The sequence below is a fragment of the Hippocampus bargibanti genome, linkage group LG07, assembly GCF_051943395.1.
Source record: "Hippocampus bargibanti isolate YZ-2025 linkage group LG07, ASM5194339v1, whole genome shotgun sequence".
Lineage (NCBI taxonomy): Eukaryota > Metazoa > Chordata > Actinopteri > Syngnathiformes > Syngnathidae > Hippocampus > Hippocampus bargibanti.
The window spans coordinates 24,217,405-24,231,656 of NC_142740.1; the positions used below are offsets into that span (position 1 = coordinate 24,217,405).

Below are 14,252 nucleotides of genomic sequence, written 5' to 3' on the forward strand. Positions count from 1 at the left end.
TTTTCCAGCTCTCCCAGGAGCAACACACCTGATTCAAATCATCAGCTCATCAGCCAGCTCTGAAGCAGCATCAAAATGGTCCTGATGATTTGAATCAGGTGCGTTGCTCCTGGGAGAGCTGGAAAACAGGCAGGACGGCGGCCCTCGAGGACCGACTTTGGACACCCCTGACTTAAAGTGTCTGCAAAAAATTGAGCTGCGAATTGGGCATTTTCAGAAAGTCCCGCCCCCAGTTCGTGATGTCACGCCAAGACGTTTTGCATTGCTGGAGAATCATAACAATGGTTTCAGATTCTGAGAATATGCTTTCTTGTTACACATCCAGTTATGAATATGATTCAAATAGTTCTGAAGAGGAAAGCATACATGTTTGCAATTGAGTAAAGAAGTCCTTCCGTGTCATTTTGAGGCATCTGGACTGCACTGTAGCGTCCCAGAAAAGAGGCAGAAAATGGCGACCAAGCTCCCTGTGAGGAAATAATCAGCCCGTTTCCACAGGCTGATAAATTCCTTATATGGAGCTTGGTCGCCCTCTTCTGGCTCTTTTTGGTGCAACATGGCGTTTTCAGACCAAACAAGCACAGCAAAATGTATTGACGTGATGGAAGGACTGCTACAATGTGTCCTTTTTTCAGTCAGGGGCGTTCCTTCAGTGACGGACTCGGCACAAACTCAAAAATAAGACTTCCGGAATATTCAGCGCGAGTCTTAAAACGTAAAATATAGCTATATGCGGTGGAATCTTTGTAAAATACGCTCAGTGGAAGTCATTGAAGCCATTTTACAAATTATGGACACAACTTGTTCGGAGACGTCGGTTGTCCTTTAAAACCGCGACTGTTTTAAAATCCAAGGCCACACATCCTGTCTAACTAAATTTTGTAAATACGGTTGAAAATGGGAACCCATCCTTCCTCTGAAACTTTGAAATAGAATCCATGTGTGTACTGTAGTTCCCACAGTCTTAATATTCTTGTCTATTGAACTGAGAACGGCTCCCATATTTCCTTTTACTGTATGAAATTGATCAAAAATAATTGTCATCAATATGTATATATTTTTATTATTCTGTTGGTTTTCAGATATTTTTTCCTTCATAAGAGGCTCCATATACACTTGAAACAACATCAGCAGCAAAAAACGGCAGTAGGAGACATGGAGTCTAACACTGAGCACACATAATGTCAGTCCTAATCCTGTAAGAGCACATATTTTTCTGACAATAGCTCCCCAGACTTTATGCAAAAGCAGTCAGCCTTTTATAAAATCAAAGCTGGATTTTATTTTGCCTTCATATAAACACACTTTTTTACATTAAAGAACTCTTAAACAGCTTTTAACATACATGACAGTTAAAGACATGAACTATGTTGCAGGTACTGCAAGAGCTTGAAAGGAAATGATTCAAAGGCATCCCAAACACCCAAAATACGAAAGAGCTATTTTGTTCCAAATAAACAACAACAACACAAATGTCCAGTCTAGGAGGAGTTAAATCAGAAGCAAAGCCATCAAGGACTCGGAGAATATGGTGGCAACTTCTACAGCATTGCCCAGACTGCAGACCACAGGAATGACTTATTTCTGAAAAGATTTCCTCCTGAAAGACGAGCGTCCACGTCCTCACTAAGCATTCGGGAAGTCAGTGGCCAGCACGTCTGATGCACCACTTGGGCTCTGTGGTGTGGTGACCTGATTAAAGAGGACATCCTGGGAGGGAAGGAGCGGTCCTCTGAGGTACAAGTTGTACAAGAGGAACATATTATGAGCCACCAGGGCGATGAGAGGGAAGACAGTCAGGCCGGAGCCGAAGCCTCGCCAGGAGCTGCACACATTTAGGCTGACCCAGTAAACAAGCCTGTTTGTAGGGAAAGAAAAGGCCAAAAAAATTAACTGATGAAAGCATCTATCTATTAGCTCTCTAGCTAACTAGCTATTATCTACATAGCTATCGAGCTACTTAGCTATCTAGCTATCTATATAACTTGTCCTGTGACTGGAAAGTGACCTTGAGATTTTTGAAAGGCGCTTATTAATGAAACGTATTATTATTATATAAAACACACAAAAGATTTGTTTTCATGTCTTCATTTCTGCCAAACAAAATAGGTACATGTATATGGAAATGTGAATACAGTACAATAACTCAATAACCAAACAATGAACAACTACTGTGAACAAGTTAATACAGTAATGTCTCGTTATATCGATATTCAAGGGAGTCCGAAAAAATATCGATATAACCGGGACTATCGATATATCCGACCCTGTTTGCATGTCATTTTCTCCGTGCGTGCATAGAAATAGTATCGATATAACCTGGACTATCGATATATCCGATATCGATATAACAAGACTTTACTGTACTCCTGATATGACTTACATGCTAGCTAGCAGGATTATAATGTGTCAAAGATAATGACTTTTGTTATGTACGAGTCTGACTTGCAGTACAGATTTTAGGGTTTGGCTTTTTGGATGACATTGTAATTTTGGCTGCGTTGAGTCGGAAATAGAACAACTCTGGGCTACACCACACACATCCTAACCAGCAGTGTGAGCAAAAAACAATTTTTTGCTCTTCTTGAAAGAAGCATAACTTCACATAACTTCATGAATAATAGACATCATTTAAATAATGTTGTCGCACAGGGAAAGTCAATATCATAAAATTGTAATTGTTTATGTTCTTATTTTGTATTTAATAATTATTTACTTTTGATTACAATTATTTTACATTCTATTTTATTTTATCATACAATTTTGACAAAACAATATTTTTAACTATTTTTAATGATCCTCCCACTTCTCACACATTGTTTGAGAAAATCCTAAACAGCATAGCTTTTTCCACCATTAAAAAAAATACATCAAAATAGACACACTTTATACATCACATATTTTTTTGCTATTTCCTTCAGTTGAAAGATAATCATTAAACAATTTGACTCTCAATCGGCATTTGTCTTAAATGTAGGTTGGAGCGTATGGTTAATAAAAATAATCCAAACATGTATTTCTATTTTTGATGGTTAAATTACCGCAGATGGTTGGATTTAGGTAGCGAGCTAGATAGCTAGAAATCGAGTTAGATAGCTAGATAGCTAGCTAGAAAGACATAGACAAACACAGACAGACACAGACAGACACGGACAGAAACGGACAGACAGACAGAGAAAGAGACAGACAGACAGACACGAACGGACAGACAGATAGACAGTGACAGACAGACAGATAGACAGGGACAGACAGACAGACAGACAGACAGACAGACAGACAGACAGACAGATAGATAGATAGATAGATAGATAGATAGATAGATAGATAGATAGATAGATAGATAGATAGATAGATAGATAGATAGATAGATAGATAGATAGATAGATAGATAGATAGATAGATAGATAGAAATTCCAAGACACAGCTAAGGCTTACCTTCCCAGAATGAACATTGCGACCAATATTGGAACCAACTTGAGCTGCTGTTGATCGATAAAAGCCGCCATGACGATCAGGTTGAGGACGTAGAGGAATGACAACTGCAGGGATGCAGTGACGAACAGCTGCTGAATGACATGTCTTCTGGGAAGTGACTCATGCAAAGTGAACGAGGCGCTACAGAAGCGGCACACGGCATCGAAGAGCATCGCTGGAATGGAGTGGGGAGAGGAGAAACACATCAGCTGCTGTCCACAAGAAAGTTTTCACTTCCATTTTTGGGGTAAAATCATCTCCTTTAAAAGTAAAGCAACATACCTCACGGAATGGATGGGATTCTAATTCCCTTATCGGTATACAGGCAAGGCATTGTTTGCAACACTGAGAATGCAAATGTAAGGAATGACGGAGAGCACCATTCCCGATTTGCATGGGTTTTGTGTTTTTTTTCCCTTGTTTGGGTGCCTATGAAGCGCTGGCCAGACCTATGGAAATGTTTTTTTCTTTCCACAAGGGGGCAGCATTTAACTTTTTTTCCATGTTAGCGCTTTGTTCCAGCTCCAGCTGTTGTTAACGGCAATAATAAACCAATGTGTATGTATTGAATTGTATTATGGACAGCCACCCTCATTTCAAGCACAAATAACTCCATAACCATATAATTTAGGAATTAACATGTTTTTTTTCTCATCAAATAAGCAAGTGTAATGTTTCTTACACTGCATTGAATGTTTATGTCATCCTAAAATTCAATATTCTGTGGGTTAAGAATTTCGAGTGACAATGATAAAAACCCTGGCACTGGAGTGGACTCATTTTTGCACACTTATTATACATAAAATAAGGTATATTTTGTGTAGTTTTAAGGCTTAGAAAATTAGAAAGTAGAAAAGTATGTTTTATGAGGACCTGTGAACGGATTATTCTCATTATAATGGTTTCCTATGGGAAATAAATTTTTGGGATACACACTTTTCGCCTTACACACTGTATGTGAACCAATTAAGTTCGTAAGCCAAGGTATAACTGTACTAAATCCTACAACGGGTGGGCAGAAATCTGATACAGTAGTGGAAGGGAAAAAAAACTGGGGAAAAAACCCTATCAACAAGTAAAATATGGTCGCTCTACTGATGCGCTATTGTCTGATTTCAGCTGCAGCTGTTGGGATTGTTAGCGAGGACAAAGAGTCAGGACATCGAATATATGTTCAAATTACCTGCAGTAAACATGCAACGCAAAGAAGCAAAACTTGGGCAGACGTCTGCTGCAAAGTGCACCAAATTAAAGGGCACAGGAAACGCTGAAACATTCCAGGACAAGGCGGCTAGACAAACAGAATCCTTTGTAATCTTTATACCCCAAATACAGGGAGGCATCTGGGAAATGAAAGAAGGGGGCCAGTTAGCTCCCTAGTGTCAGAAAAGGGGGCCAAATTCTAAAATCGATTGGGCCTGATTTAACTAGATTTCCTAAGTATACGAAACTGAATGAAAAACACCAAAATAAATTAATACTAATAATAAATTTCATTTATAAGCGCCTTTCAAAACGCTCAAGCAATCTTTCCAGTCACAGGATATTGCGGCAGCGTTCACTCAACCCGGAGCATATTTCTAAATTGCAAATGAAAAAACATTATTTGAGTAAAATCTATTTTTATCATAAACAGTGATACCTTGGCTTACGAACTTAATTGGTTCCCAGACAGAGTGTGTAAGGCGAAAAGTGTGTATCCCAAAAAAATATTTCCCATAGGAAACCATTAAAATGAGAATAATCCGTTCCCAGGTCCCCATAAAACATATGTTTCTACTTTCTAATTTTCTAAGCCTTAAAACTACACAAAATATACCTTATTTTACGTGTAATAAATGTGCTATGGTATTATAATTAATTAAATAAACTGTACAGTATAATAAAATCGTTTTATTTACCTTTGTGATGGTCGTTGATGGCTTGATGGAATAGAGTGGCCGTTTTCCTCAGCATTAAACACTTGATGAGGAACCTAACCTTCTTCTTTCACCATCTTGAGGAATGATCCCCTGTAGGTGCTTTCTCTGTGATAATTGTATCTAGTTCCTCATCAATTTTGTTCTGTTGAGCTGGGTTGATAGCTTTTTGCATCAAGTTTACAGATGGCTTGTGTTGGTTGTTTGTGGAGCCTGATTGATGGGATATTTTAACCTTGCAGACTCCACTCTGCTCAAAGTTAAAACTCTCTCACTGTCGTCTGCCTGTCTCTTTAATGTTTAAACCACCTCGCCTCCCTGCTGCGTTCTTGACCGATCACGTGGCTTTAACCGAAGACTGGGGGTGGGGAGTAGACGTCAAAAACAGTCGGCTGCCATTTTGTTGTTCGAAGAACGGGCTCGCGAACGACACATCACTCATTGAGGCAGCTTCGTGTACGAAAAAAAGTTTGTATGCCAAGGTAAAGTTCGTATGCCAAGGTAAAATTTTCATCAATGTATCGTTCGTAAACCAAAAAGTTCGTAAGCCAAGGGGTTCGTAAACCGAGGTCTCACAGTACAAAGTTGCGCCAATGACTGTCAAAATGGCGCAAGGGTGCATCCCTGCGAATATTTCTGTTATGAATCATGCCTACCAAGTACGATGGGGAGCGTGGCCACCACACAGCAGCAGAGGGTGAAGACAATCCGGCTGAGCGCGTCGGGGCAATCAGGGGGCTGAATGTGGACGTAGGTATGGAGAGCGTAGAGAATCGCGGGTCCACATAGAAAAGACATCAGCACCGAGAGGAATGCGGGGACTCTGCCGCTCTGACAGCATTTGCACACGCAGCAGCACCGACCACCGCCGCGAGCCTCGGGTGCATCAACATGAGTGTCCAGTACACCCTCTGGCCTCCAGACTGTCAGCTCCACGCTGTCCGAAGATGGACCCATGAGGGGTCGAACCTCATCCGCAGTACAGTCCAGACCAGTGGATTCTGGACTCCATTTTGGTGTGTTTATGCCATTGGGAATGTCTCCTTGGGACATCAAGGCTGGAGCGCTGATGCAGTTTTCCGTGGCGCCGGCCAAATTTTGCTCTGTGGTTATCGGAGTGGAAAGCGTTTGATCCAGCGCGCCCGCCTCTGTGTGGCCGTCTCTCCTTTTTTCCACGTGGAGGCCATTGCTTTGACGATGGCGGCGGGAGGCCAAGTCTGTACAAACCAAGAGGGGCATATTAGGCAGAATCCAAAACCAAAGAGTCAAATCTGGAAGCGCTCACTCGTCACATGCACATTATCCCCATTTTAGCAAAGTTGAGGTTTCCACAAAGGGGATGAGGACCAGATTATTTTCATGCTTGGAGCCTAAATTAGCTGCTACGACACATCCTATCAATTCCCAGAACATCAACAAACCAGTTTTGCAGACTGGAATATAGAGTCATTGGAGCAAGGCGAGTGTGTGACCCGTAGTGACGTCACGAATGGGGCAGGACTTTCTGAATCTCCCCAGTTTCGAGCTCATTTGTGGCAGTTTTGGGATGCTAAATCATTTTTATTGCTGTTTTGCATTTGACTAAAAATATCAGCCTGCGCGTTTTGGGTATTTTAGATGCTATAATACGTTTTTCTGATGTCAGTTAGGAAACAAAAAAATGGTGTCGGTTGGCTTTGAAGTTTGTATTGTTTATTGTTTATTGTTTATTTTCTGTGAGCAGGAATGCAAAAACTACTCAACACATTTTACGGAGACATGCCATTCATGACATTTTGGTGACGATCAGGGCGTTGAGGTAAATCCCGACGCACCTTAAAAAGACCATGCTGAACGTGGCGAGGCGGTGCGGCAGACGAAGGGATTTTTTTATGACACTCCAGATTGGCACCTGCCAATTTGGTGTGAAAAAGTTGACTAATTTTTGGATGACCTAAAACTGAGTCAAAATGGTGGTCGAATGCTTCATTTGATTGAGGGGCAGCCAGACAGATTCAGGGCAACTCAGATATGTGTGCTGCAAGTTACTCTACAGTATTTAATTCAAGATTGGACAATCGCTCTGAATTATTGTGAAAATAAATTATTTCAATTAATTGGAATTATTATCAACTTTACAAAAAAAATAAGTGTTGTTAGGCTGTCCAAAATACAATGCAATGCATACACATTGGTTTATATAGTGCTAAGATGGAAAAAAGGGAAATGCTTCCCCCTTGTGGAAAAGAAAAAAAAACTTGCCAGAAGTCTGGCCAGTGCTTTATCGGCACCTCAGCAAGAAAAAACAAAACCCGAAAAAAAATCGCGAATCGCGCTCTACGTCATATTTTCAATTCCCAAATAAATTTGGGAATGGCAGTGAATGAGTTAAGTCATGGGGTGTCACCGAGGTAAATTGAAAGGCTGAGGACAAAGATGAAGGCTCCACCCGTTCCTTCGTCCTATAATAATGTGGTTGTGACTATATAATATGTGGTCAACATGGCTTCGATGTCAACATGGTGACAAAAGTAGACACAAAGATCAAGCATATGGACCTTTATGACTTTTTTTGTCTCAAACTTTTCGCATCTGTTGACCTTCTCAAAATATATAATAATAATAATAATAATAATACATTTCATTTATAAGCGCCTTTCAAAACTCTCAAGGTCACTTTACAGTCACAAGATAAGTTTTTCTGTGGGTGAGCAGCGGCAGCCACACGCGCCAGCATTCACTCAACCCGGAAGTAATTCAAATAGATAGAAAGCAAGCTAGCTAGATGATATATAGATAATAATAATAATAATAATAATAATAATAATAATAATAATAATAATAATAATAATAATAATAATAATAATAATAAAATGCATCTACAAGTGCCCCTTAAAACTCTCAAGGATATAGCTAATAGATAGCCCCAAAGCTAATAGCTAGCTAGTTAGATAGCAACTAGGTAGCTAGGTAGGTAGCTAGCTAGATAGCGAGATAGATAATTAATATTAATAATAATAATAATAATAATAATAATAATAATAATAATAATAATAATAATAATTCATTTAAATGCGCCTTTCAAAACTCTCAAGGACACTTTACAGTCACAGGATATTTTTTGATAAGCAGAACCATTCATTTTTTTTAGAGCTAATTAGTCCTCATTTTGGGCACAGGTGAGTTTTGAATTTGTGTTAAATCCCTTTGGATCAAAGTTGGACTAAAGTTTACCTGACTTGACTGTTGACTCTCATGACTCAAAACAAAACTAACGGTGGGAACTCACTCTTGGGCTCTTCTGCCAAGGGTGGAGGCTCCAAGGATCGCTGGGAGCCGGAGGCCGAGTGGGAGGATGAGCGCAGCTCCTCGACTGAAGACTCTGGGCTGTCTGACACGGGGGCCATGCAGATCTGAGTGTCCAAGTCCAGGAAAGGGGAGAAGGAAAGCCTAGAGGGGTCGATGTCCTGAAGCTGGTTAATGATGTCACTGATGGATTCCTTCATACTGTCGAGCTCCTGAGCATTCTCCCCATCGCTGGCCTTAAGCCCTGACTTGTTCATAGTCACACAGCCCAGCACCTGACCACAACAACATAAAGAGTCAATGGTAAGACGACAAAAATATTCACAATTCTCCATCCATTCATTTATTTCCAATGGCAATTGCCTCCAGTGCGCCAGCAAATGAGCTGGAGCCATTGCCAGGTTGTTCCAAACAATACATCTGGAGATATAAACATAACCCCAGAGAATTATCCCTAATATGGGAAAGTATTAAAAGATTCCAGAAAGGAAAGGAGTCGTACTTTTGCTCGAATCCGAGTCATGTAATTGGGTCAGCGTGATAGAAGGAAGACTTTGTGGATATTAAAAGGCACATCTGTTTGATGGCAATGGCAATCTATAATTAAGACACACTTTAGGGGGATTGCCTATCAAAAACCCCACAAAACCAAACAAGTACTGTGAAGAAATAATCGCAAATCGTTTACATTTTAAACAAACCACTAGTCCAAGTGTAGCATTATCAGGGACAATGCAGTCGCTTCTTGTTTTGGTGACACTTGAAAACAAAGGCACTCAACCCTGTTGTACTTTGTAATATAGGTTGATTAACAAAGTTCTATCAGAATTGTCTCGATGAAAGGGGGTTAGGGGGAGTTACCGCTTCCTCTTTGAACTCACTCATTTTCATGGGATTGCCTGCTTTTGCGATTACCTCATTCACTGCCATTTCCAAATTTATTCGGGAATTGAAAATATGACAGAACGCCATTCACGAATTTCTTTGGGTTTTGTTTTTTCTTCCTAGGGTGCCGATAAAGCGTGGGCCGGATGTATGTTGATATTTTTTCCCTTCCACAGGGGGGCAGCATTTCCCTTTTATCCATGTTATAATAATAATAATAATACATTTCATTTATAAGCGCCTTTCAAAACTCTCAAGGTCACTTTACAGTCACAGGATAAGTTTTTCTGTTGGTGAGCAGCGGCAGCCACATGCGCCAGCGTTCACTCAACCCAGAAGTAAATATATATAGAGCTAGCTAGCTAGCCAGCTAGTAGATAGTTAATAAATAGTCAACAGATAGCTAGCTAGATAGCTAGCCACCTAGATAGCTATATAGCTAATAGATAGCTAGCCAGATAGCTACTTAGCTAATAATAACAATAATAATAATAATAATAATAATAATAATAATAATAATAATAATAATGAATTTTATTTATAAGTGCCTTTCAAAACTCTCAAGGACACTTTACAGTCACTAATACACTGAATATCACTAATTAAATAAATACACAGAATTCTTTTTTTCCTTTCGGCTTTTCCCTTCAAGGGGTCACCACAGCAAATCAGTGTCCTCCATCTTTAGAGGTTTGATCCGCATGTTTGTTTTGGCCAAGCTTTTACGTCGGACGCCCTTCCTGACACAACCCTCTGTATTTATCCGGGCTTGGGACCGGCACAAGAAGATTTATGTCCCTTTGTGGCTACAGAACAAGCAACTCGCTCAGTTGAAAGGCTCCCAAACACAAAATGGTAATCGGCACAGGAACATTCAAAAAAGCAAAAACCATATGAATTGAGTAGCATATTTCCATCTCATAAACATTCAATGCAGCGTAAGAAACCTTAGACTGTCTTGTTTCATCAGAAAAAAAAGTTAATTCCTAAATTATATGGCTCTGGGGTTATATGAGCTTAAAATGAGGGCGGCTGTCCAAGAATGTTAACGCTTTGTTCCAGCACCAGCTGTTGTTAAAGTCCTATATAAACCAATATGTATTGCATTGTATTCTGTACAGCCGTCCCCATTTCAAGCTCAGATAACTCCAGACCCATATAACTTCAGAATTAACTCTTTTCTTCTGATGAAGGAAGAGAGTCTGAGGTTTGCACTGCATTGAAGGTTTATATAGTCCAAAAACACAATCTTCCGTGGGTCCTGCAATTTGAGTGACAATGACAAAAACCCTGGCACTGGAGTGGACACGTTTTTGCACATCGGCTGGCAGTGAATCTGCTAAAAGACTTGACTGTGCATATACGTATAGTATATGGGCTACAACCCTACGTAGTAAATATATGAAACAAGGGATGGATTTTTCATAGTTCACAAAAAAACTAAAATTACGGCCTTTGGATTCAGAATACCTTTATTTGTCCCACAATGGGGAAATTTGCAAATTCCCCAAATGATGTGAACGTTAGATGTGACCCATACTCACGATTAGCGATGCGTTTATTGAGGCAATAACATATTGAATGTAAGATGTAGTATAAATGAGGCCACGCGTGTTGCGCGTGGATGTTTGAAACGACTTTCATGGTACAGAAATCACCACGCGTCTCCCTTTTGTTGGCTCGAGCCCACGCTGACTTTCATTGACATCTGTGGCTCTCATTCGCTACGTGTACCCATTTGGCGCGCAGTCGCGATGCAAACATTTGCACAAGGGATCGCACTTACCCAGCAAAATAAAGGACGTGATCAGATGGAGATAATTGGATTATTCCAAACCACATAAATGCTCGTGGTGTTAACCAGCGGTCGCCTGCGAGTGATGAATGCGCGTAAGATCGATCGTGCGCCTTTTCTCCCGCGTGGGGGTGAAAAAAATACTTTCAATTCCTTCTTGTGCAAATCCAAAAACTCTCAGCTTACTTAACTATGGGGTCAAGACGACCAGGTCGTCAAGTGAATCAAAATGAGACAAAATGTGTCCCTACGTCCGCTAAAGGTAGTCACAATTAACCGCAATGAAAAGTCATTATATGACTTTTGCCCGTTTTTTTGTGTTGCGTCCGCGCAGTAAGAATCGCAGAGATAAATTTAACAACATGAACAGGTTTGGGTCAGTGACTAGTCATATTAGTCAATTACATACACATTTTGAATTAAAACAACTTACTTTTCCAGTAGGTTGCAGGCTGTTTGTTGGGTTTACGCCTCTGGTGGTTAGAAGGAGAAATCCTTTCTTCCCGCCCCTCTGCCTTTTCTTTTTGTCTTCCAGGATCCTGAACTTGTGAATCAAATTTCAGGACGGACAAAATACGAGGCTTTCCCTCCGCCCACAGCAGCAGCCCCCCCCCCCCCCCCCCAAACCTTCATGGGTACCATGTCAAACACCATATGGAGCAAATAAAGCAGAGGAGATGCAGCCGGAGGAGGGGAAAAAGCACTTTACTTTCTGTTTGAGACCAACAGTCAGCCGCAATTCAAACTTTCACTATTACTGATTAACAGTCATATACTGTATAGGCCTCCTCTTCTTCTGCTTCTTTTCCTTTCGGCTTTTCCCTTCAAGGGGTCGCCACAGCGAATCAGTGTCCTCCATCTTCAGAGGTTTGATTCACATGTTTGTTTTGGCCAAGCTTTTAAGTCGGATGCCCTTCCTGACACAACCCTCTGTATTTATCCAGTCATATACTGTATAGGCGTGTGGTGTTTTATTCACATTATAATGATTTAACCCAACTGTCCTCTAATTGTTGTCGTTTATTATATATATATATATATATATATATATATATATATATATATATATATATATATATATATATATATATATATATATATATTAGAATCAGTGGTGGGCCATGCATGTCAATCCTAAGCCTTCAGTAGTGCTATGTCTGAATCACTCCAGTAGCGAGTGTGGTGTGATTTAGTACACGAGCACTCGAGGATGTCGTTGGCCAGGAAATAACTTGTGACTCGAAGAAGCTTAAGAAATACTGTCATTAAACTGTTGAATTTTCATGATGAACGTGTGGATTCATGATAACATCATGAAATTGCAATTTTATTTGCTATTGTTGCTAGCTTTGGACCTGGCTAACCTTTCTTAATGTCCATCTATTCTTTAAAAATCCCTCTTGAAAGGGCTTAAACAGCAACCAAATCTCTTCTCCTCCTTCAGCTATTGTGGGTTGCCAAAATCGCGAATTAAATCAACACAAAATTGCTAGCTACAGATACAGTGTGCTAGCTCCGGAGTTGGACAGTATGCTCTTATCACTAGCTGCTAGTTGATACTATGATTAGCTAGTGACTAGTAAATCATGTAACTAGCCAATCATAATTTGCGAAAACTCTAACATTATCAGCGCCTTCCAGTAGGCCTTGGGGTCCCAACTCTGATTGGTTAAAGCAACTGGTTCATCGTGTCCAGATAGATTCTTGACCGTGGTAACAAATGACGGCTGAAATGCGATTGGTTGAATGCGTAAATACGAAAACACACGCCTGGAAGCAGCGCAAAGGGGAAAGTAATGAAAGGAAGCTGAAAGACAATTCAGAATTATCTAATAAAACAAAATATAATTCACATTAGTCTGTGATTCAGATATTTGTAGGCTAGCAGAGAAGGCCTTGCAAGCCCTGACCCCCCACCACTGATTACAACTGTTCACAGTAACTTTTTTTTTACATAGCAGGTCCTGTATTTTGTTTTTCTACGTCTTCCTTTCCTCACTTTGCTCCTGTGAAATGTAAATTTCTCCACTATGAGACTAATAAAGACTAATCCAATCCAATAGCTTCAGGTTTTGCAGTGAATGCAGTCATCACATTACAATTCAGGCGAAATCCAAACTGGTCTGCAACGATTGAGTAGCTGCAAAACCAAAATAGCGTCATTTTCATGATGAAAGAGAGCAGCAAGCTCTTCAGTGTAAGCAAGTGCATAAAAGCAGTAATGGTGATGCTAAAATGCAGTGAAACCCATTGCTTGAATTGCCCTGGGAACACTTTCACCAGACCAGCAACGCATATGGATGGATAGACAGATTGAAACAGCGGAGCAGCATGATTATCTTTTCCACAAGCTGCTTTGTTAGCTCTTTCCTGATGCACAGGAAGAGAAGACTTATTTTGACAGGCTAGTTTTGTTTTGTTTTAAGAGCACCAGAGACACACAGCTGAAAACCCAGCTGAGAAGTCCAAAAGAGAGAGCTGTGCCCCCAGCCTGGAAACAATTCAGGTCTTGGGTGTCGCATTTGAGGATCATAATTGAAGCAAATGTATTATTGCAGTTTGTTTAAAGGACAACTGACGCCTCCGGACAAGTTGTGTCCATAATTTGTAAAATCACTTCAAATGACTTCTACTGAGCGTATTTTAGAAAGATTCCACCGCATATAGCTATATTTTACGTCTTAAGACTCGCGCTGAATATTCAGGAAGTCTTGTTTTTGAGTTGGTGACGAGTCCGTACGTGACGTCACTAAAGGACCGCCCTTTACCGTAAAAAAAGACGCATTGTAGCCTTGTTGTTCCATCACGTCAATGTATTTTGCTGTACTTGTTTAGCCTGGGGACTTCTACTGAGCGTATTTTAGAAAGATTCCACCGCATATAGCTAGCTATAT

General features: G+C 40.3%; 1 protein-coding gene across 2 annotated transcripts; it reads right to left on the reverse strand.

Annotated features, from left to right (window-relative positions):
• Positions 1-1,067: 1,067 nt before the first annotated feature.
• On the reverse strand, positions 1,068-11,885 carry LOC148895875 (uncharacterized). 2 transcript variants are annotated; one of them, XM_089001170.1, is made up of 5 exons: positions 11,792-11,885; positions 8,662-8,953; positions 6,050-6,610; positions 3,436-3,649; positions 1,068-1,858 (listed from the first exon to the last, which is right to left on the reverse strand). In XM_089001170.1, the coding sequence occupies exons 2-5, from the start codon at positions 8,933-8,935 to the stop codon at positions 1,627-1,629; spliced, it is 1,281 nt and encodes a 426-aa protein (XP_088857296.1). In that variant the 5' UTR covers positions 8,936-8,953; positions 11,792-11,885; the 3' UTR covers positions 1,068-1,626. The 2 variants fall into 2 exon arrangements, with proteins under 2 accessions (XP_088857296.1, XP_088857297.1); XM_089001171.1 differs by lacking the exon at positions 11,792-11,885 and adding an exon at positions 11,350-11,414.
• Between the last annotated feature and the right edge of the window lie 2,367 nt (positions 11,886-14,252).